This window comes from Polypterus senegalus, chromosome 1 (genome assembly GCF_016835505.1).
Source record: "Polypterus senegalus isolate Bchr_013 chromosome 1, ASM1683550v1, whole genome shotgun sequence".
Lineage (NCBI taxonomy): Eukaryota > Metazoa > Chordata > Cladistia > Polypteriformes > Polypteridae > Polypterus > Polypterus senegalus.
In genome coordinates, this window is record NC_053154.1 from 130888796 (window position 1) to 130913881 (window position 25086).

A 25086-nucleotide genomic window follows, 5' to 3' on the forward strand; every position below is an offset into this window, starting at 1 on the left:
GTTCATTTATAGTTTTGATGCCTTCAGTGTGAATCTACCAATGTAAATGGTCATGAAAATAAAGAAAACACATTGAATGAGGAGGTGTGTCCAAACTTATGGCCTGTACTGTATGTGTAAGAGACTTATTCAATAGGACATGATCTCTAGGAAATCCACTAGAGGGCCGTTGTGCTCTCCCAGATTTTGAGACTGTCTCGGGTGTTTTCAAGCGCTTTCATAGAATGGAATTCACCCCAGTCCGGCTTCCTAAGTTTTTAGGAAGGCCTTTTAAAAGGAGGAGACAGGCTACCAGTTGAACTATATGGCAGGTGGTTAATTCAAATGGCCTTAGCCACACAGCCACCTGGTCCCAGAGGGTCATAGCCTCCTCCTGGACTGATCACTCTGGATCAAATATCCAGTTTTTTATTATTTTTACCTGCTGGACTGGGGATAGCCCATATTTATCTGGGACCTCAGACCCAATGGGCGGCTCAGCTCTTTCCTCCGAGAGAACATAATAAGCCCTTTTTGCTTCATCCCCGGAAACCAGCCTACGCCTGTATGTCCCCTTCACATTCTCCATTTGGAAAGTTATAAGCCCAGGGTTGTATTTGAGGAGCAGAGCCTGTACTGAGTCCTTCCTGACCCCTAAACGCAATCAATCAGCAGCAAGCAGAAATGAATATTGCTCTCAGATTGGCTACTTTCACCATCCCAAACCGCGTCTCCCTCAGCGGTTCTTTCCTGTTCTCTATACAGCACAGTACTGCCACAAAAAAAGCCATAAAAAAATTACAGAGGATATTTGCGCTTTCTGCTAACAATTAATAGTTAGGTTCTAAGGAAAAATCCGCGAATGTCTGAGTCCGTGAACCCAACTTAGTGATGAGTCAGTGAGTGAGTGAGTGAGTGAGGGCTTTGCCTTTTATTAGTATAGATCTATACTAATAAAAGGCAAAGCCCTCACTGACTCACTCACTGACTGACTGACTGACTGACTGATTCTCCAACTTCCCGTGTGGGTGGAAGGCTGAAATTTGGCAGGCTCATTCCTTACAACTTCCTTACAAAAGTTGGGCAGGTTTCATTTCGAAATTCTACGCGTAATGGTCATAACTGGAAGGTATTTTTCTCCATTTATTGTAATGGAGTTCAGCCAGTTCCGTGGGGGGGCGGAGTTTACGTGTGACATCATCACGCCTCCCACGTAATCCGTGAACTGACTGTCAGCGCTCACGTAGAAAACCAGGAAGAGCTCCAAAACGCGCTGAAGAAAACATTCATTATAAAAACATGCATTATATAATTGAGAAGGCAGCGAAACAATAAGAAGCGACCGAGTGACATATACTACCATATTAATGAGTGCTGCTACTTCGGAAAGAAGGGTGTAAACCTAAACTTTAAATTAAGTTAATAGACAGGGTGCCGCTGGTGTTTCTCATGCCCACAGGTAATGCGGGATACAAGTTTAATGAGAGGGCCTTGGGATATAAGCGAGAGTTTTCATCACTTTGTAACTAAGTTAAAATTGCAGGTGAAGGGGTGTGCTTATGCAAATTCCGAGAGACTGAGGGGGAGTTGTGGGGGATTGACAGTTAACGCGGTTGGGGGAGTCACGTCATCATATCCCCTCCCATTTACCTCATTTAGCTCTGAGCTGAGCTCAGCGGCTACTAGGCGTCTTCCGAAGCAACTTCATCACACTCCCACCAAATACTCACAGAAAAATCCACAAGTTAATACACACGCTGTCTCTAGAGTTTCTCCACACTCGATGTATTCCTCACGCCCCCTTTATACCCTCAAATCTCCCATTTCAATTCAGATACCTCCAATTTCCTGTAAGGCTCAGCTGCGCGATGACAAGTAATAAGTCTCAAGGACAGACCCTACAAAACGATGCCACTGATTTCAGGCAAGATTGGTTTTCTCCTGGACAACTATACAGTAATCCCTCGCTATATCGCCCGACTTTCGGCTTCACTCCTCGCGGATTTTAAATGTAAGCACATCTAAATATATATCACGGATTTTTCGCTGGTTCGGCGCTTTCTGCGGACAATGGGTCTTTTAATTTAGGTTACATGCTTCCTCAGTTTGATTGCCCAGTTGATTTCATACAAGGGACGCTATTGGCGGATGGCTTAAAGCTACAATCAGAGCATGTATTACATATTAACTAAAACTCCTCAATGCTTAAAGATATGCTTCCCGCGTGGCGCTTGTTTTGTTTGCTTCTCTCCGTCTCTCTCTGCCTGACGGAGGGGGTGTGAGCAGAGGGGGCTGTATACATACATACATATATATACATATATACATATATACATATATATGTGTATATACATATATATATATATATATATATATACATATATATATATATATATATATATATATATATATATATATATATATATATATATATATGTATATATATATATATATATATATATATATATATATATATATATATATATATATATATATATATATATATATATATATATATATATATATATATATATATATATATATATATATATATATATATATATATATATATATATATATATATATATACATATATATATATATATATATATATATATATATATATATATATATATATATATATATATATATATACACACACATATATATATATATATATATACACATATATATATAACCATTAGTCAAATATAACACAAGTAAACACAAAATGCAGTTTTTAAATGATGGTTTTTATTATTTAGGGAGAAAAAAAATCCAAACCTACATAGCCCTGTGTGAAAAAGTAATTGCCCCTGAACCTAATAACTGGTTGGGCCACCCTTAGCAGCAATAACTGCAATCAAGCGTTTGCGATAACTTGCAATGAGTCTTTACAGCTCTGGAGGAATTTTGGCCCACTCATCTTTGCATAATTGTTGTAATTCAGCTTTATTTGAGGGTTTTCTAGCATGAACCGCCTTTTTAAGGTCATGCCATAGCATCTCAATTGGATTCAGGTCAGGACTGACTAGGCCACTCCAAAGTCTTCATTTTGTTTTTCTTCAGCCATTCAGAGGTGGATTTGCTGGTGTGTTTTGGGTCATTGTCCTGTTGCAGCACCCAAGATCACTTCAGCTTGAGTTGATGAACAGATGGCCGGACATTCTCCTTCAGGATTTTTTGGTAGACAGTAGAATTCATGGTTCCATCTATCACAGCAAGCCTTCCAGGTCCTGAAGCAGCAAAACAACCCCAGACCACACTACTACCACCATATTTTACTGTTGGTATGATGTTCTTTTTCTGAAATGCTGTGTTCCTTTTACGCCAGATGTAACGGGACATTTGCCTTCTAAAAAGTTCTACTTTTGTCTCATCAGTCCACAAGGTATTTTCCCAAAAGTCTTGGCAATCATTGAGATGTTTCTTAGCAAAATTGAGATGAGCCCTAATGTTCTTTTTGCTTAACATTGGTTCCGTCTTGGAAATCTGCCATGCAGGCCGTTTTACCCAGTCTCTTTCTTATGGTGGAGTCGTGAACACTGACCTTAATTGAGGCAAGTGAGGCCTGCAGTTCTTTAGACGTTGTCCTGGGGTCTTTTGTGACCTCTTGGATGAGTCGTCTCTGCGCTCTTGGGGTAATTTTTGGTCGGCCGGCCACTCCTGGGAAGGTTCACCACTGTTCCATGTTTTTGCCACTTGTGGATAATGGCTCTCACTGTGGTTCGCTGGTGTCCCAAAGCTTTAGAAATGGCTTTATAACCTTTACCAGACTGATAGATCTCAATTACTTCTGTTCTCATTTGTTCCTGAATTTCTTTGGATCTTGGCATGATGTCTAGCTTTTGAGGTGCTTTTGGTCTACTTCTCTGTGTCAGGCAGCTCCTATTTAAGTGATTTCTTGATTGAAACAGGTGTGGCAGTAATCAGGCCTCGGGGTGGCTACGGAAATTGAACTCAGTTGTGATACACCAGTTAGGTTATTTTTTAACAAGGGGGCAATTACTTTTTCACACAGGGCCATGTAGGTTTGGATTTTTTCTCCCTAAATAATAAAAACCATCATTTAAAAACTGCATTTTGTGTTTACTTGTGTTATATTTGACTAATGGTTAACATTTTGTGTGTCAAACATGCAAAAGAATAAGAAATCAGGAAGGGGGCAAATAGTTTTTCACACCACTATAGTCACACACATGCACATGGGAGACAGCTAAAGAGCTTGAGTGAAGGCAGTTCGGAGGCATGCCGGGATGTGGCAGAGTACAGACTCTTTTTCTCCCTTCCCCGTAGACCATTCCCGGGGGAGTCCACCTGACTCTATTGACATCACTTCCGGGACCGAGCCAATGGAAGTCGACCTCACCAGCTCCGGCCCCTCTGATGTCACGTCCGGCTGTGATCCAATGAGTGATGAACACATGCCCGATCCTTATGACCTCATTCCCTGTCTTCCCCTTTAAAAACCTGCCCCTTTTCCCTCAGTCTTGTTTTGGACTCCGTTGTATGCACTTCAGTGCTAATTATTGTGATAAAAACGATTTTTGCAGCCAGTATCCAATTTACACGGGTGGCTGCCCCAATCCTTTATCTGTTCATGTCTCGTTATTGTGACATTGGCGTAGTCGACAGGATGGAGAAGTCCTGGAAGAGAAGGGGACAGGACCTGCAACACGTCCAGGTGGGAGTGTACCGGGGCCGAGTTTTCAGGCGGGGAGGGTGTCCCGTGTTTCGAAGTGGCCCGGTACAGGCTCTGCTCCCGGCATGCTCTACTAGGTCACGTAGACAGGCCAGGGAGTGTTCGGGTGGGGCTCACAGACTTGGGCTGCTTCGGAAGGGGGAGGCAAAGAGGGCTGTTTATACTCTCTCGGAGGAGAGTGCCCGCCTCCCTGTAAAGCCAGAGCCCCGATTTCCACCTAGGGGTGCCCCAGACTGGCAGGTGAGCATCCTAAAAAACTGGTGGTTTGACCCAGAGCGGCTGACCCCTCAACAAGCATGGTCCCTATAGGCAAAGGTAGGGCTGTGATCCAATGAGTGATGAACACGTGCCCGATCCTTATGACCTCACTTCCTGTCTTCCCCTTTAAAAACCTGCCCCTTTTCCCTCAGTCTTGGACTCCGTTGTATGCACTTCAGTGCTAATTATTGTGATAAAAACAACTTTTGCAGCCGGGATACCATATTACACAGGTGGCTGCCCCAAACCTTTATCTGTTCATGTCTCGTTATTGTGACAATATATATATAAAAAAATATATATAAGAGAAGATAAAGGAGCTGAAAACATTGCTTCAAAGACAACAGTCTCTGTTCACCAAACCTAAAAAGAAGACCAATGCAGCAACAGAGGCCTCGTTTAAAGTGGCGCACATGTTAACGAAGCACAATAAGCCCTTCACCAATGGCGGGATTGTAATGGAGGCTATGACCGTGGTGGCTGAAATGTTATTCAGGGACCATAAAAGAAAGACAGAATTTTTTTCTGCTATTGCCAGTGTACAACTTGGAGCAAATACTATGTCAAGGATAGTGTCTGCGATGTCTGTGGATGTGGTAAAACTGCTGGAATCAGACATGCAGAGGTACAAATGGTTTTCAATTCAGTGTGATGAGTCTGTCGACTTCAGTGATACAGCCCAGCTGTTTTTGACCTTACTTCCACTAAAAACTACAACCAGGGGAGCTGATATTTACAATGCAATGAAGGGCTACTTTGTAGAAAAAAAGATCCCTTTTGAAAAGCTGGTGTCTGTGACAACTAACGGAGCACTTGTCATGACAGGTCATTACTCAGGATTTATTGCGCATTGCAAAGTGGACCCGGACTTTCGTAAGTTTCTGAACTACCATTGCATCATTCACCAACAGTCCATATGTGCAAAAGTTACGGAATTTGACCATGTCATGGCGCCTGTTAAGATCATCAGCTCCATTCGAGCAAAGGCATAGCAACACCGGAGCTTCAAGCTGTTCCTGGAGGAATGCTCTGCAGAGTATGGGGATCTCCTCCTCCACACTAAAGTCAGATGGCTACATCGACTTAATATGCTGAAGCGCTTTCTTTCCTTGCTTGGTGAAATCAAGGCTTTTATGGAAACAAGGGAGGAAGATACCACCCTATATCTGATGCAGAGTGGCTACTTGATCTTGGTTTACTGACAGATGTAACTGAAGAAGTTAACCACCTGAACCAATAGTTACAAGGCAAAGATAAAAACATATCTGATATGATCTGTGCTGTTAAGGCATTCAGTCCAACACTGTCATTGTACATCCAGCAAGTGAAAAACAAAAGGTTTCAGTACTTCGCCTCTGTCTTAAAGATGATGGAAAGTCACACAAGTGCAGCCAGTGTTTAAGTACTGTGACTTCTTGTCGAGGCTTAGACAGGAGTTTGCAGACAGATTCAGTGACTCTGAGAAACTTGAGCCCTGTGTGACATTTATGGCCAACCACTTCATGGATGTGGACATAAGTGAGATTTCAGGACAGATGGCTTAACTTTTCTTGTGCTGATGCTGTAGAAATGGAAACTGAGGTTATAAACCTTCAAAATAATGCACAGTTAAAGTCTAGTTAAAGACAGCATTCTCAGCATTTCAGGAGCTTAGTAGAGCCAGATAACTATAAGAATCTTCACTAAGCAGCTCTGAAAATGTCTGCTTTGTTTGGGTCTACATACCTCTGTGAGTCTGCCTTTTCTGACATGAATGTCATGAAATCAAATTTCAGAACAAGACTGACAGATAAACATTTAAATGACTCCATAAGAGTGAACCTAAGTGGCTACACTCCACCATACACCTCTCTTGTTGACTCCATGCAGTGCCAGTCATCTCACTAACTAAAAATGACTGAAAACACATCACACATGCAACTGGACATGTGAATACTCTTGTGAAGTGAAGCAGTGACGTGTAATAAAAAGACAAATAACTAAGTAATATCTATGTATTTGTAATTGTATTGTTTTGTTTTGACAGCATTCATGTTTTAATTCAATAGTGTGAGATACACTAGAAAATGCATACAGACATACAAAATGCACTTGCAGGTGAACTACAGTGCATCCCAAAAGTATTTACAGCACATCACTTTTTCCACATTTTATGTTACAGCCTTATTCCAAAATGGATTAAATTCATTTTTTTCCTCAGAATTCTACACACAACACCCCATAATGACGTGAAAAAAGTTTACTTGAGGTTTTTGCAAATTTATTAAAAATAAAAAAACGGAGAAATCACATGTACATAAGTGTTCACAGCCTTTGCTCAATACTTTGTCGATGCACCTTTGGCAGCAATTACAGCCTCAAGTCTTTTTGAATATGATGCCTCAAGCTTGGCACACCTATCCTTGTCCAGTTTCGCCCATTCCTCTTTGCAGCACCTCTCAAGCTCCATCAGGTTGGATGGGAAGCGTCGATGCACAGCCATTTTAAGATCTCTCCAGAGATGTTCAATCGGATTCAAGTCTGGGCTCTGGCTGGGCCACTCAAGGACATTCACAGAGTTGTCCTGAAGCCACTCCTTTGATATCTTGGCTGTGTGCTTTGGGTCGTTGTCCTGCTGAAAGATGAACCGTCACCCCAGTCTGAGGTCAAGGGCGCTCTGGGAGCAGGTTTTCATCCAGGATGTCTCTGTACATTGCTGCAGTCATCCTTCCCTTTATCCTGACTAGTCTCCCAGTTCCTGCCGTTGTAAAACATGCCCACAGCATGATGCTGCCACCACCATGCTTCACAGTAGGGATGGTATTGGCCTGGTGATGAGCGGTGCCTGGTTTCCTCCAAACGTGACGCCTGACATTCACACCAAAGAGTTCAATCTTTGTCTCATCAGACCAGAGAATTTTGTTTCTCATGGTCTGAGAGTCCTTCAGGTGCCTTTTGGCAAACTCCAGGCGGGCTGCCATGTGTCTTTTACTAAGGAGTGGCTTCCGTCTGGCCACACTACCATACAGGCCTGATTGGTGGATTCCTGCAGAGATGGTTGTCCTTCTGGAAGGTTCTCCTCTCTCCACAGAGGACATCTGGAGCTCTGAGAGAGTGACCATCGGGTTCATGGCTTGACTAAGGCCCTTCTCCCCTGATCACTCAGTTTAGATGGCCGGCCATTTTGGAATAAGGCTGTAACATAACAAAATGTGGAAAAAGTGATGCGCTGTGAATACTTTCCGGATGCACTGTAAATATTTTTTGTGACATTTTAATGCAAAATGTGAGTTGTGGACATCATCATTTTATAATGTTCAGGCTAACCAAGCTTATTCAGTTTGTTTGGGTTGAAGTAAGTTATGAGAATAAACGTTAGAAAACATGAGTAACTCTCGGCCATTTTAATTTTGTAAAAGTAGCTCTCAGGGGAAAAACGGTTGGAGACCCCTGGACTACACACTGATAATAAAACATAGGTCATTCAATAACTAAACATTATGAGCTGGACAGCCCAAGCTACCCTATACTTAAAAGGGAATTCACACACATTTTCAGGCTAGCAGAAAGATATAATCAATATTATTATTACTTGACTGATGCCTTTATTCAAGGCAACTTACATTTGTGATGCAATTGATTACATTTTGTTTGTTTTTCCAATTGGAGCACAGGCAGGTGAAGTGACTTTCCCATTGTCGCACAATTTCAGTAGCAGAATTTCAACCCACAACCTCAAGATTTAAAGTCCTTGTTCCAAAGCCGAACTACTACAGCACACTGCCCAACGAGCATACTATGTGCATATCCATATTACCTCTGCTGATCCTGAGGTGTAGGTTTTAAAATGTTACAAGCAAACACTTCAGCATTAAAATTTTTAAAGACAGAAACAAAAAATCATTACATTTGTAAGCAAAATCTAACATAATTAAAACAAAAGCACTTTGTGTACTAACTGTTTTTGTTTTTCCCCACCAAAGCTCTGGAGCTATGATCTAACAGAACTTGCCACTAAGAAAACAGATATAAAAAAATACAACATCCTTATTACTCTATTTGGTTTGCTTATACCTTTCATTTTTCCTTCCAATTTAATTGTTACCTCCATTTAGATATTTGGTAAAGTAAACACTTCCTTAAAAAACTTTAAAGATGTTTACATTTCATTACACACGTACTAAAGTATTGTTTCTCTTAAAAAGACTTTTGAGGAGAGATCTGTTACGACACTGTTACTACCAGGAAGATTTTTCTCTAACAATATATTGCTCATTTACTATATGGAATTCATTTAAAGAAATACGTTACAACAATTAGATAAATGGCGACACGGTGGCGCAGTGGTAGTGCTGTTGCCTCACAGTAAGGAGACCTGGGTTCGCTTCCCAGGTCCTCCCTGCGTGGAGTTTGCATGTTCTCCCTGTGTGTGCGTGGGTTTCCTCGAGGTACTCCGGTTTCCTCCCACAGTCCAAAGACATGCAAGTTAGGTGCACTGGCGATTCTAAATTGTGCCTAGTGTGTGCTTGGGGTGTGTGTGTGTGCCCTGCAGTGGGCTGGCACCCTGCTCAGGGTTTTTTTCCTGCCTTGTGCCCTGTGTTGGCTGGGATTGGCTCCAGCAGACACCTGTGACCCTGTAGTTAGGATATAGCAGGTTGGATAATGGATGGATGGATGGATGGACAATTAGATAATGTTTAATCAAAAATGCCTTATCTATTTATCTAAATCACTGTACAGTGCTTACTATAAATGTTAAAATGAGGAGTTTAGTGGTCAACAAATTATGCAGTTATTAAAATAAAAAAAAAATACTAATACATTTTTTTTCAAAGTAGCCACTTTCATTGTTCTTGACTTTTTCTGTCCAAGAGTAACTCCATAAATCTACTTTGTTGGTAAGATTACAATTGAAACCGACTTTTCTTTTACCGTGCTACATTAGCTTGAAAATTGTTTAGTTCCTACTTGTTTAGTAAATCATGACTTTAAATGGATTATGCAAGATTTAGAGGTCTATATTTTCAGTTATGTTTGGCAAGTTTTTATACACTTTCAATTTTGCAACAAAATTATTAATACTTCACTAAAAAAAAAAATCTAAGCTTTCCAACTTTTCACTCTTAAGAAAAAAATACTCTTCTGCCTCATGAACAATCATTGATAATAATCTGACCTTGGAAAAGGCTATTCTATCACAGGAAATGAAAATGTCTTACTGTAGATGAAATTGTAACGTTATTCTTTTGTAAAAATTGGTTCAATAATACTTATATTTGCATTTTGGTTTGGAAACCTTAGTTTTAAGAAAATAACATTTCTCAAAAACACTGCCAAAATTAGTAATAACACTACTGGTTAGAATCAGTTCTCTCTCCCTGACTTGTATCACAAGCAGATTTAAAAAGCCAGTTAAATTTTTTTTAGACAGGAGCCACCCTCTGCTTCCAAAATTTACAAAAAAAGATTCCAAGACTCAAAATCAGTACATTTAAAAGCTGTTTTGTTCACAATGTTTCTTGAATTTTTACTTCTAGTGCATGTAGGGGTATTTATGAACTCTTAAGTATTTATAGTTTAGTGTTTGAATTTAGAATTTTTATATGAAAGAGTAAATTTAACTGTACACTGTAAATGCATATGTCATAAATTTACATGTTTATCCTAACTATAAAAAGTGGACATCACTTCTTGTCTAATAGCTAAATTTTTATATCTGTGAAATGTTTATACATTCCTACTACAAATAAATTTTCCCCTGGGGTGATAATGTAACCCAATTAATTCATTCATATTTTCATGGGGCTCTGTAAGCTTTAGTGGTCCACAGAAACTGAAATCTAGTCACAGTCCTGGTATAATTAGTTAGAAATTGTATGCATGGCATAACATTCTGTATGTTTGGAAAATTAGTTAATTGATGAATTTTGGAGTATTTTACCATTTTTTTTTATTAAGAGCCATTTATCACATTATCTTTAATAAATATTTCTGTAACTGTGAGTCATATTTAAAAATAACAGCAATAACAGAATGCAAGTACCTGCATTAGAGAAATACATTAAATACGTGGCATTTTACAGCACTTTACAATATGATGTAGTTAAAAATATAGCCCAAATAAGTTTGTGGTTGTTCAATAGTTTTCTTAGAGAGCACATTTCAATTCAAGTGATATAAAAGAAGCATTGATTGATGCACTATTTTTAGTTGTTGGTCGTGGAGGTCTGTGACTAACTATAGTTTAGATTTCTTAAACTTTATAGTTTTAAAAGACATATCAAAAATGTAAAAGAGTAAAATATACAAGTTGTAGTGATCTTTTTCAAGGTAGATTTATATGGGAAAATACCATATTTCACTAATACACCCCACACCTCCGTATAACAAACAGATTTTATATCAATCTTTTTACAGAATATTTGTAAATATTTTTAAATAAAAGCATCAAAAGTAAATAATGCAAATGTAATATTGCAGAGTTGGGGCTCGTGTAGAATATACCAAAATTATTATGAAATGAGACACATACAGCATGTCACAAACAAGGCTCCTTGTTTATTAAACATGCTGAACCTGACATATAGGGTGCATTCCCCTAATACTAAAATAATCAATTAATAATTATTCATACTTAAACAATATTACACTAATGAGGAGAAAATACCACAGATCTTTGCAAAGATCTTTCAGTTCTTTCACTTGTGAGATACTGAAGGGGTGCTTTAATGTATATGAAAGAAAAATATGGGTAGGGAACACAATTTTCTGTGGAGTAATATTTCAGAAAAAAAAAACATCGAAATAAATGTGTTGTAAATTGAAACAGTAAATAATAACAAAGCAATACGAGTATAAATAATTAAATGCATAGCAAATTTTTTTTGTTGTTTATTTTTTATGTATGTACTGCATTTCTTCATTTATTTATTTAAGTGAAAAAATTAAAATGAAAACTAAGCTGTTATTTTCACCCATCAAAGTAAAGAGGGTGGGTTCTAGAGCATACCAGGTTTTGATTGGTGAATGAAAGCCTGCTACGAAGTACAACTCTGGAAAAAAACAAGTTCAATTAATGACTACATTTAATGTGTTTTAGCAATCATGGGTGATTTTGTATGCCTTTCTTATGTAGGCTACAGGATTACATCACTTTTTTCTGAAGTGCTGCATTTTTCTTTTTCCCTTGTGTTTGTCTTTTAAGGTATGTTGAACAAGTCATAAGCACTTTGTGCTTTACAGACATACTGTGACAAAAAACCCATATATATATATATATTGTGGGGTACAGCCCAGACACAGACAGGCAGACATGTTTTTTCGCCACACACGTGTTTATTTTCCACTCTATATATACAAAAGGGCACAAACCCAGTGCCGCAGCACCAATCACCCCTTCAAGTCCTGGCCGCACCACAATGCCTTGCTCAGTCCTCAGACAGCCTCCACTCCTCTCCTCCGAGCTGGCCCACTTCCACCCGACTCTTGCTGTCGACTGGAGGGAGGCGGCCCCTTTTATGTATGCCCAGATGGGCTCCAGGTGCTTCCGTTGACACACCCCCGTGTGGCGGAAGCACCAACTGTGTAGCCGGAAGTCCTCCGGGTGTCCCTGGTCCTCTTCCCCCCAGCACTTCCTGGTGTGGCGGAAGTGCTGGGCTCCAGGTTTCTCCAGGCACTGGGGCGCCGCCTGGCAGTGGCCACGGGCCCCTACAGGGCTGGGCTTCTAAGCCCTCTACCCGTGGCCCCCAATACAACCATGGTGGTCGCCCCCTCGCGGTCTGGAGGAGGTACCAGCCCTCCTCCGGTCCTCGTGGGCGTCCCGGCTGGGCTCCACACCAGGTCGCCTGTGACAATATATATATATATATATATATTGTGAACGCTGGCCCCGGCACAGACAGACGGACAGCATATTTTTGCCCAACACACTGTTTATTTACAGACTATTTACAATATAAAAGTCCAGTGGACACTCACACGACCCCAGTGCCTCTGCACCGATTTCCCCAAAGTCCAGGCCCACAGTCTCTGTGCCTTTGTCCTGGCCGCCTCCTGTCCTCTCTCCAGCTCTGTCCACTTCCACCCGACATCCACCAATGACTGGAGGGAGGCGGCCCCTTAAATAATGCCCCGGATGAGCCCCAGGTGCTTCCTCCATCCTTGGCCACGCCCCAGCGTGGCGGAAGTGTCGGCTGCCTTCCTGGCCGCTCCGGCGCCACACAATGCCTTCCCCGCACTTCCTGGTGTGGCGGAAGTGTCGGGTTCCGGATAATCAGGCACCGGGCGCCGCTTGGCGGTGGCCACGGTCCCTACAGGGCTGGGCTTCAAACCCCTGTACCTGAGGCCCCGTGCCTAACCAGGACGGACCCCCCCACTCTGTCTGGAGGAGGCACTCGCCCTCCTCCGGTCCTCCAAGCGTCCGGCCGGCTCCTGCCCCACCGCAACCGCACGGGATAAACCGGCATCGGGCGCCGCCTGGCGGTGACCACGGGCCCTACAGGGAAGGGCTTCCGTGTTCTCAACCGTGGGCCCCAACAGAACCAGGGACGGACGCCCTCGCGGTCTGGAGGAGGCACAAGCCCTCCCTCACGCCCCTCCTGGCGTCCGGCGGGGCCACAATATATATATATATATATATATATATATATATATATATATATATATATACAGTAATCCCTCCTCGATCGCGGGGGTTGCGTTCCAGAAAATCCGTGAAGTAGAAATCATATGTTTGTATGGTTATTTTTATATATTTTAAGCCCTTTGAAACTCTCCACACTGTTTATAAATATTCTCTGCACAGTTATACAGTAAACCCTTATTTATCGCGGTTAATCCGCTCCAGACAGATAAAATGAATTTCCACAAAGTAGGATTCTTTATTTATAAATATTTTCGCAGTTAGAGCATAGAAAACCTGTTTACGACTTTCTAAATACGATTTTAACATTATTAGAGCCCTGTAGACATGAAACAACACCCTTTAGTCAAAAGTTTAAACTGTACTCCATGACAAGACAGAGATGACAGTTCTTTCTCACAATTAAAAGAATGCAAACATATCTTCTCTTCAAAGGAGCGCCGTTAGGAGCAGAGAATATCAGAGAGAGAGAAAAGTAAACAAAAATCAATAGGGCCGTTGTGCTTTTAAGTAAACGAAACACCATGATAAAGCCACTGCAGTGAAGTGATCAATGTGAAGGTAGTCTTTTCAGCATTTTTTAGAGGAGCGTCCGTATCTTCTAAGCAAACAGCCTCTGTGCCAACAGCCCCTCTGCTCTCACCCCCTTTGTCAGGCGCAGAGAAAAGCAAACAATCAAAAATCAACATGGGCTGTTAGAGCTTTGAAATGTGCGAACGTATATCATTGAGGAGTTTTATTTAATATGTAATACGTGCTGTGATTGGGTAGCTTCTCAGCCATCCGCCAATAGCATCCCTTGTATTAAATCAACTGGGCAAACAAACTGAGGAAGCGTGTACCATAAATTAAAAGACCCATTGTCCGCAGAAATCCGCGAACCAGCGAAAAATTCGTGATATATATTTAGACATGCTTACACTTAAAATCCGCGATAGAGTGAAGCCGGGAATGTCGAAGCGCGATATAGCAAGGGATCACTGTATACACAAATATATAAAAAGATAAAAAAAAATAACACACTGCAAATGTACTATATATATAGTGCCTAGTAGGCTTGGGCGGTAAAACGGTAATATGGTATCCCGCGGGATCTACAAATAGCAACGGTGTCAGTTTCAATACCGTTATACCGTCATAAAAACAATGCACTTATATAAGAGACAAGGATTAAATATTAAATATAATTTATTTAATGCCTAAAAATGCGTATGCGATGCGTGGTTGTCATCACGTGACAGCGTGGAGGAGAAAGAGAGAGGTGGGGAAAGATGGCGAGTCGCGCACCAAGTGACCTGGGGCCTCATGTATAAACGGTGCGTACGCACAGAAATGTTATGAAGAACTTTTCCACGCTCAAATCGCGATGTATAAAACCTACACTTGGCGTAAAGCCACGACTTTTCCACGGTACCTCATGCCTTGTCGACGCAAGTTCTCCGCTTCGGTTTTGCAAACTGGCGGCACCCAGCGCCAAAGCAATGGTACTGTTCTTGTGTGATTACTCATTATTTTCATGACGCGGCTTTATAAATACACAGAAACTAACCGCATATTGTTTATTAGTGTAATGCATCTGATTGTAATTAACTCGTAACAATATAATGGTCCAGGGAGCAGCCATAGTATTCCAAATACCATAACTGCTTTAGCGTTGTTACTCTCACTTCTTCTCCTTCTTCTTCTTCCAGCTCCTCCCGTTAGGAGTTGCCACAGCGGATCATCTTTTTCCATATTACTCTCACTGCACCACTCGAGTATTTATATCACTGTATCTGAGTGTGAATCACAGCAGCAGCTGATCGGAAAGAGAATTATCGGTATGCAGCTTTAAGGACACGCTGTCTCAGCCACTGCAAAACGTTTTAAAGCCTTTCCTGTACAGACCTCGCGGTTCAGAAACAGTTTAATCCCAAGAACTTTAAATGCACTCAATCAATTGCTCCTTGTAGAACGGTTTGTACTTATAAGTACAATCACCCCACTGTAAACTTGCACTACAGTTATAATATCTCACAACCTGGGCCACTTTATAAAGCGCGTATTTACATATGATGACGATATCATTTTTAAGGTGAAATGCAGCAAAATATGTTTGTTAAATTATACACATAAAACTTTAACTTCATTTAAATAATCTATATTCTTCACTGGGAGTGTCGTGAAGGATAGAATAATTAAACATGTACTACGAAGATATTTCAATGTTCTTTAAACGTTTTGAAGAATCGGCGCTAAGCTTACAGATGGATTAATGTCTATTACAGAGCTGATTGTGTGGCGATCAGTTACTTGGGGAAAGAAAAGCACTGACTGCGTGGTGGCTACGCCAATATATATTGAATATAAAACAGAAAGAGAAAATAACAACACAGCTAAAAACGCAGCGACAAATTTCGACAAAAGATAAATGCTTGTCATGAGCACGAGGCTGCTATGCAGTGTCCGCAACGGACGTGGCCATCCACCGTGATAAGCTACCTTACTGACATTGGCCTAAGGAGCCACCGATTCTTCCTCTGCCCAGTGCCACCAGAAGCCTAGAGCAGCCCTGAGTACTGCTGCAATAAATAATTTCATCGAAGTAAAACACATGTTTAATAATGTGCTTTAACTCCTATCATCATGAAAATGACATCACGTATACATCTCAGTATTTTAGTTATTCAGAGAGCTGTAATATCACGAATGTAATGGACTCTGTGTCCAGTTGGAGGAAGAGAGCCAGTTTAAGAAGCAAGTAGTGATTCACACACATAGAGCACATACGAGTAGAAGATCAAATACAAAACAAAGCATTTAACCCGCTACTTTAATTACGATGTGATTTGAGAAACTGGTTAATTAAAGATTTTAAGATGAAGTTTTTAATGTTCTACTAAATGACAAAATAAACTACGTGATTAAAGTGGAAATGTCGAGATTGAAGTTGACATTTCGTGCTTTTTCCCCACCGTGTGCCTTTTTTCTCTGTACCCTAATAAACTTTCATATGACACTCAGACAGTGGGCTTACAACTCTTCTTTTCACGGCAACTTTGATATGTGACTTCTTTTTTATTTCCGGCACTGTGCGATTTTGTGAACGTGAGCTTTCAAGTTTCTCCAACACGCTATGTCACTTGATCAACTTCATTTTGTTGATTATACCACGGTGTATTTGAACAAACAGTATGTTTTTCCTTTGCCTCCACTTGGTATTCGCTGAAATTCTTATATTTTCCCTGTGCTTTTCCCATTGTCTTTTCACAGAAGGCTGCGCTTAAGGGCGATTTATATTGATTTGCATATTCAAATAGGAGTAATTCTGGGAGGATTTGGGCGTTACATAATGCGTGGCGTAACGAAGCGTTAGTTTTCACGCTGATCGGGATTTATGTAACGGAAGAACGTGGAAGTTAGAGTACGCACAGATTCCTGCATCTGGATTTTTCTGTGCGTAAACACATTTCGTCTTTTGTGCTTACGCCATGTTATAGTGCGAGTTCTATGCGCGGCGTTATACATGAGGCCCCAGGTCTTGAAAAAGAACACAGCTTCTGCAGTTTGGCAGTATTTCGGGTTTCGGCTGAACGAGAAGGGAGAGGCGGTAAATACGGACAAGGCAATTTGCAAATTGTGCAACAAAAAGGTGACCGGGAGAGATGGAAATACCTCGAACCTAAGGTCGCATATACGAAATCACCATCCACTCACTGCTGCGAGGATGGACCCGATTTCACTCAGTGCAACAGTTTCAACGCCTCCCGATGCAGGACCAACAACATTTAGGTCCACCGCCAGTACGCAGCCGACGATAATGGGGGCCTTCGGGAAAGCAACAAAGTACAAAAGGGACAGTGTCCGTTGGAAAACCTGTACTGATGCAGTGACAAAATACTTGGCGAAGGAAATGGTCTCTTCCCACACAGTGGAAAAAAAGTCCTTTACGGACATGGTAAAGGTCCTAGATGCCCAGTACGAGCTGCCTGGACGGAAATATTTCTCACAAACAGCCGTCCCACATTTATATAGTAAAGTTAGAGACAATGTTCAAGTGCTGCTGTCAGCGGCAGACAGTTATTCCTTAACAATTGACATGTGGTCGTCAGTTAACATGACACCATACATGTCTCTGACTGTCCATACTATTACACCTGACTGGAAACTTGAATCCAAATGCCTCCAAACTACGTATTTTCCTGAGAGTCATACAGTGGACAATCTTGCTGCTGCGCTCAGAGCTGCACTTCAGGAATGGCAACTTGACGAGAAAAAACTTTCAGCCATAACCACTGACAACGCTGCCAACATTCATGCCGCAATCAGGTCCCTGCATTGGCCGTGGCTATACTGCTTCGGTCACAATCTAAACTTGGCTGTCACAAATGGATTGCATGACCAGAGGCAAAAAACCGAGCGCGCCCTCGGACTATGCCGTAATATTGTCGGGGCCTTTTCACACAGCTGGCAACGTAAACATGAACTCCGCAAGAAGCCAGTGGACTTGGGACTCCCAAAACATAGTCTCATAACGATAAGCGGAAAACGTGCAGAGAGTTCCGCATGGGCAGGGGCTCAAATATAAAAAAGGGGCATATATATATATATATATATATATATATATATATATATATATATATATATATATATATATATATATATATATATATATATATATATATATTATGTATTAATGAATGAATTGGTCTAAATAAAACGAATCTCGTTTATTTAGGCCTATTTATTCATTCATTCGTTTATTTATGCCTATTTATTCATTCGTTTGTTTATGCCTATTTATTCATTCATTTGTTTATTTAGGCCTATTCATTCATTTAATCGTTTATTCATCATTCATTAATTAATTCATCTATCCATCCGTCGGCAGGACTGCGCAATTCGCTGGGGCTCCAAACTGGCAATGGTGGAGCGAATCCTCGAGCAGGCCCAAGCGATCAGACACGTCCTGTCTGATGACAGAAGGAGCAGCCTGTCCCTGACCTGGCAGGACATGGACGTCTTGAAAGCTGTTCACGAAGCACTGAAACCAGTCGGTGACTTCACTGATATTTTGTCAGGAGAAAATTATGTGACCAGTTCCTGTATCCTCCCCAAACTACAGCTCTGCAGGGACAATGTGTTGGCTGCGTCAGAAAATGACCTCCAGCTAACAAAGTCAATCAAAACTGGAATTCTAACAAAGCTGGAGGCCAAGTATAAATCCAATTCAGTGCGCAAAATATTGCGAAAATGCACTTTCCTCGACCCTCTTTACCGTGGAGGATATGAGACTGATGACAACGCATTGGCTGAGACCAAGGCTGAATTACAGGCTGAGATCATGAGCTTAGAGGCAGCAGGCCCAGTGGCCATCAGAATGGAAGAGGGAGAGGAGCAATCTGCACCCTCACGAAAAAAGATGACTCTGGGGAGTATGCTGCAAAAAAAATCTGATGCAATGGCAGGTCCCATCGGCATCAGCACCGTAGAGGACCGAGTCGGAGCTGAAATAACAGCCTACTGTTTGGAGCCAGTTACTCAAGGAGACGAGGACCCACTTCTCTGGTGGAAAAATGCTGCCGGGCGTTTTCCCCAGATGTCGCGAGTGGCACAAAGTACCTGCGTCTGTGCCACAAGCACACCATCGAGCGGGTTTTCAGCACCGCAGGTAAAGTTGTCGGTCCACAAGCGTGCCCTGTTAAAGCCGGACAAAGTAAACATGCTGGTTTTTCTAGCGAGAAATCTTGAATAGATTGATGCCACTTGCCATTCGTTCCTATTCGCACTGTGTTTATTTTTATTTAATTGATTCAGGTATTTTTATTTGGTTTACGTTAAAAATGATATTGGAAAGAAGACATTTTTGTTTAGGACTATTGCTTTGCAATACTTTTTATAATATGGATGATGTTTATGTTAATTCAACTCTGGTTGACTGTTGTGGGTCTATTTGCACTTTTTTATAAGCTGCTCATCTTTGTTATTAAAAGTTGTTCAGGCGGTGTGATTTAATTGAATTGATTTGTGTGCGTATCTCCGCGCGAAAACTGTTCTGGATGTTTATGTTAATTTAATTCTGTTTGACTGTTGTATTTGCACTTTTTTATAAACTGCTATTTGTTGTTAATAAAAGTTGATAATATTGTTCTGCATGTTATTTCGTTATTGTTTCAGTATTAGTGTTTGATATTCAGTTTCTGAATGGTTTAGGCACAAGCCAACAGTTTGGTGACGCTGTCTGAGCCTTACTTCACAATTTTTTTATTATTCAAGGTAATACCGTATACCGAGGTAAAATAGGGAGGAGGTTTGACGGTATCAAAATTTGGATGCCGCCCAACCCTAGTGCCTAGAATATTTTATTACATTATAACATTTGTCTCACACGTGTAATTGGGAGGCACCTAAAGGGCCTAAATAATGGTAATTCCACACCAGGGGGTGGCAAGCTGCACTGACTTTCTCTCTCACTCCTCTGCAGATCATTCACAGGAAACCCCGCACGGGCTATGGCACCAATGATGACATTTCTTCCGGTTCCAGCGCCACTGAAGATGTCATTTCTGGTCCCGATGATGTCACTTCCGTTTTCCGGTGCCAATGATGTGGATGTCACTCACTTCTGGTTCTGTTACTAACAATGACATCACTTCCGGTCCAGACGATGCCACTTTCGGCATTTAAAGCCGCAATCTTTGCTTATCTAGATCAGCTCTGTTTTTGACTTGGACCTGAGCACTACTCAGCTGAAAGTAACCCATTTGCAGCCGGGGCACAATATACGGGTGACTGGTCTCTTCTTATGACAGTGGCGTAGTCGGCAGGATGAAAGATTCCTGGAAGAAACAGGGATAGGCCCTAAAAAATAACCAGGTGGGAAAGTGGCTGACTTGCCAGGTGGGTGGTTCATAGCATAGGCCAGAAAGAACCAGTAAACGCTCCGCTCCCCATACACATAATACGTTCGTTTAAAGCAGTGATATCAGACACTATTGGAAGGAGCCAATCTACCCCAGCCAATAGCTACTCCCTGAGCATGACAGCCATCAGAGCTACCAGAACAATAAATGTTGAAGCCACCAACAAAGATCTGGCCAGTCCCGAGTCTGCGCACCTCAGAGAGTGCCGCCACTAAAATGCAGATTTTCTGGAGCTCCTCCAATAGCATAGGAAGATGACCATCATGCCAGAGAGACAAGACATTCCACATGCCTACCCAGATGAGCGTTGTCGCCTCAGCACCACGCCAGTTCTGATCCCCAACAAGCCTGATCTCATTGGCTCTCCGGCAGTTTCGACTCTCTCAGGGATGAGGCTCCTGAGGGCTTTTCCGCATCCCCTTCATAATGGATCACTTTAGTGAATTATAATTTTCGATGATGAGAGTGCACAGAAGCACCGCATGTATTTCACTCAAAAATTGAAGTGCATATGGCAGCTGAAATTCAAGTCATACCATGTTGTATTCAAGGGATTGAGCAATGTGGTAAAAACAAGATTTGTTGGCATTACCAGTACTATGATTTTAATTCTATTTAATTATAAGCATAGTGCAAGATACTCAACAGGTTAGAGCAGGCTGTTGCCAGTCTATTCATTTAAAATAATCAATGGAAATATTTCCTGATCATCAAAGCGTGAAAAGGTGTCGATCTTGATAACAGATTATCAGGAAATCAGGAAAGTAACAGGAAAAGACTGTAACTGACATGGACATTGTAATTATCTGTATACAACACAGAATTTTTTTTGTTTTAATATAGATGAGTTTGCAAATTCAGCAATGTTTTTCAGTGGGAGACTGATATTTCTGAAATTCATACAGTGCTCCATATTCAAAATATCTCCATTAAACTTCAAATTTCCTTGAAAAATAAGTATGTCAAATTTCACTAGTAGCCAAGATGTTTCATGCAAATGTACAGACATTAACTTCTATTTAACACTAACATAACCATTTAATTTTATTAAGCGCAGGATAAATTTCAAAGCTACTCTAGTGAAGTTCTGAATACACTATTTTTTATGTTACCACTACATGATAAATTATGTCAACATCCCCCAGTGTCCTAGAGACTTTGACATGTCCTAGCTGTCCTGTACTGCATTAATTTTACCTTCTGTGTTAAGTCATGACAAACGGACACTCATCCCAAAAGCATAATACTGCAGCAACTATGTGGGCCTTTCCGAAGATGTAGATGTTTAAAGTGTCGCCTGTTGCATACCTTTTAAGGGAACATAGGTTCTCAAACATGCAGTTACATATGCTTGAGAATGGAACGTAGACTGAAACTAAAGTGTTCAATGAAGCAGACTGCCCATCTAATCTGAATCCTTGATTAAAAAAAAAAATTGTGAAGTATTATTTAAAACTTTCAAAAAGCACAATTCAACTCATTTTAAAACAAAATCCTAGCAGGATGGATGGGACTGCAAACTTTTTCTTAATACTGCACAGACAAGTAAAACAGTCTAAGGAGAGAAGAAAAAAGGTTGAGGACAGAAACAAAATGTATGACTTACTGCTGAAATATCGGCCTCAGCTGGCAGGTTAATTAGAAATAACAGCTTCACTGCCATGATTATATAGATCTTTAATGTAGACATCATAAGCACTCCCATAGACAGTAACATCCTTCATTAGTGGTTCAGTACCTAGTTTTAAACAGAAAAACACATACACTTAAATTTGTAAATAAAATGATAAAACACTTCTGTACATCTTAAAAGTACAAAAAACTAATTTAAAATATTACATTTAACCTCATTAATCCAGTACATAAATAGCAGATTGTCCATTATAAAAACCATACACAAAAACAATGTTTTAAAAATAGTTTGTAGTAAATAGTTTGTTATTCTTTTCCATATGTTTCCATTCAGGACAGTTCTTTCCAAAATACTGAAATAGGCACTGTATCACTGATTACGAATTAATGTATTGTTTTTAAATCAAGTCATCCCCTAAAATCATTTTGGGAACATCTGCTAAAATAGTCAGTTGTTCAGACTGTATGTGAATATCTTCATAGTTCTATTCAGAGTCAACAGCTAAAGCCGTATATTTTTGCAACAGTAACAAAGTTCTTTATGAAGAATTATACGTCAGTACATATATTATATATACACACACATACATACATACATATCTTTATATATAATACACTGCTGTGGCTGTTCGTTTGACTGGCTGGGATTTTAAATCACCTGTAGCTCGCAAACCGTTTGAACTATCGACCTGAAATTTGGTACACATATACTACGTGATGTCTACTATCCGCTTTTGGGGTGAGGATTTGCATTACTCTTTTTATTTTACTGTAGAATCAACTCTCGGCAGTGCGCAGCAGGCCAGCCGTGTGTCGCATGCGTATGATCACCATTCTCATTCCCTACCACCTTCGCTAATCATTCAAAAACAAGCCATGACACTGTGGCAGAAAGTCGGGTGCTGGCTACGGCCCATATAGTAAAACACCCAGAAAATTGTGGAAAAACTGGCTTGTGCTGTATTAATAAATAGCCTTCCCGCTAAGCTGACCTGGGGACATTTGTGCAATATTATGGACTCCCTGGTGGGGATCCTTAACACCTTACGGGAGGAAACCTACTTGGGAGAACCAGAACGGGATCCCTGTGAACCCAGATGGAGTTGTGTCCCTGATTCAGAGTCCTAGCATGCTTTGGGTAACTCAGATGCACGGCAGAAGGCTTCACAAGGTGACTGGAGGGTCTGCAGAGAGGTGTGGGGTGGGGAGGGGTTGGGGTCGCAGAGTGCTCCTTTTAATCCTCTGGCCTTTTCGCATACAGGAGTAGCGTAAGTCAATGGTCATAAATTAGCTTCATTTGACTCTGGCAGTAACATTTCCATTGTTGCTCACCATTTAGTGTTGCCGCGACAATGGTTAAAAGTAAAAACCCGTCTAACCTGTATTCACGGGGACATCCGATCGTACGAGTCCGCCTGCTGTTACATCTGCCAAGACGGCATCGTGAGGAAAATGACAGTGGCGGTACACGACAATCCTCCATTTCCTGTGATACTGGGTAGAGATTGGTCAGACAAAAACTGCAGCATAACACTCGCTATCCCTACAAAAACACTAGGTCTTGTTATGGACACCGACACCGCGTCCTCAGCTACCTCCATGCCGTGTACATAGCCGGTAGAGGAGCAGAACATGGCCTCAAAGAATGACATGGAAACAGTCGGGCCATCGTGGAGCAATATGTCATCACCTAGCGCCACTACAGCTCAGACTGAAACCATGCCCCTTGAGGTCGAGTCTGATCCCCTCAGGCTTCTGCAGTTTCAGTTTAGGCAGACCCCGGCTTCATTTAAAATGGAGCAATGGAACGATGACTCCCTTAAATTTGCAAAAAATGCAGTGGTCTTAGATGTCCAGCACACAACGCATCCCATGCCACAAGGTCCCCACTTTGTATTAAATAATGACTTTTATATCGGGTGGCAGAACATGAAGGAGGGGTGATGTCGCTGCTCTTAGTCCCATGGACTTGCTGATGACAAGTCTGTGAACTGGCTCATACTCGCCTCCTGGGAGCTCATCTAGGCCCCGATAAAACTTAAGAGCGAATCAAGCTTCGATTTTTTTGGCCTGGTATTAATTAGGAGGTTTTTTGCATGTCCTGTCCGGAATGTCAATTATGGCAGATTCCTAGGAGGGACCGTGCACCTCTAATCCCTTTACCCCAATTGATGCCCCTTTTGAACGTATCGGGGTTGACCTGGTGGGACCCCTAGAGCCTTCAGCCAGGGCCATAAATATATAATGGTCCTGGTGGGTTATGCTACCAGATATCCTGAAGCTGTTCCATTATGCTCAGCCACTTCCAAAGCTATCGCACAGGAGTTGGTAGGGGTCTTTGTGCGAGCTGGCATCCCTAAAGAAATCCTGATGGATCAAGGGATGCCATTTACCACGGAGACGTTCAGGGATACAGCTAAGTTACTGAAAATAAAGCATTTAAAGACCTCTATATATCATCCTCAACAAATGGTCTAGTCGAAAGGTTCAACCAAACTCTCAAACAGATGCTACGCAAGGTAGTCAATGAGGACGGAAGGAACTGGGATCAGCTCCTCCCTCTTGTCCTTTTTGCATATTGGGAAGTCCCACAAGCCTCCACGTGGTTCTCACATTTTGAATTATTGTATGGACGACAACCCCAAGGTATATTGGATATATTAAATGAAGGCTGGGTGGAGAAGGCCCGTCCCTCTGTTAATATACTTGAATATATTGCACAATTATGTGATAGATTTGCAAAAATTACACCTATCCTAAAATCTCACATGGAGAAGGCACAAGGAGCCTAGGCTCATTGTCATAACCGTGGCACGTCCCTTCAGGAGTTCTGCCCGGGGATCGAGTCATGGTATTGATTCCTACCTCACAATCCAAATTACTGGCCCATTGGCAAGACCCATATGAAGTTAAGGAGAGGAAGGGTCTGGTCGATTATTTAGTTATTCAACCTAATTGTCGACCTAGACAGCGGATTTATCATGTCAATTTGC

At 41.3% G+C, this 25086-nt stretch overlaps 1 protein-coding gene across 2 annotated transcripts in view; it reads right to left on the reverse strand.

Annotated features, from left to right (window-relative positions):
* Positions 1 to 25086, reverse strand: part of rnf13 (ring finger protein 13) — a 127603-nt gene that overhangs the window by 77842 nt on the left and 24675 nt on the right. For both annotated transcript variants that reach the window (XM_039758066.1, XM_039758061.1), the window contains exon 2: positions 22068 to 22199. In XM_039758066.1, the coding sequence (XP_039614000.1) occupies positions 22068 to 22178 (111 nt within the window). In that variant the 5' untranslated portion in view covers positions 22179 to 22199. The remainder of the gene's footprint in view (positions 1 to 22067; positions 22200 to 25086) is intronic.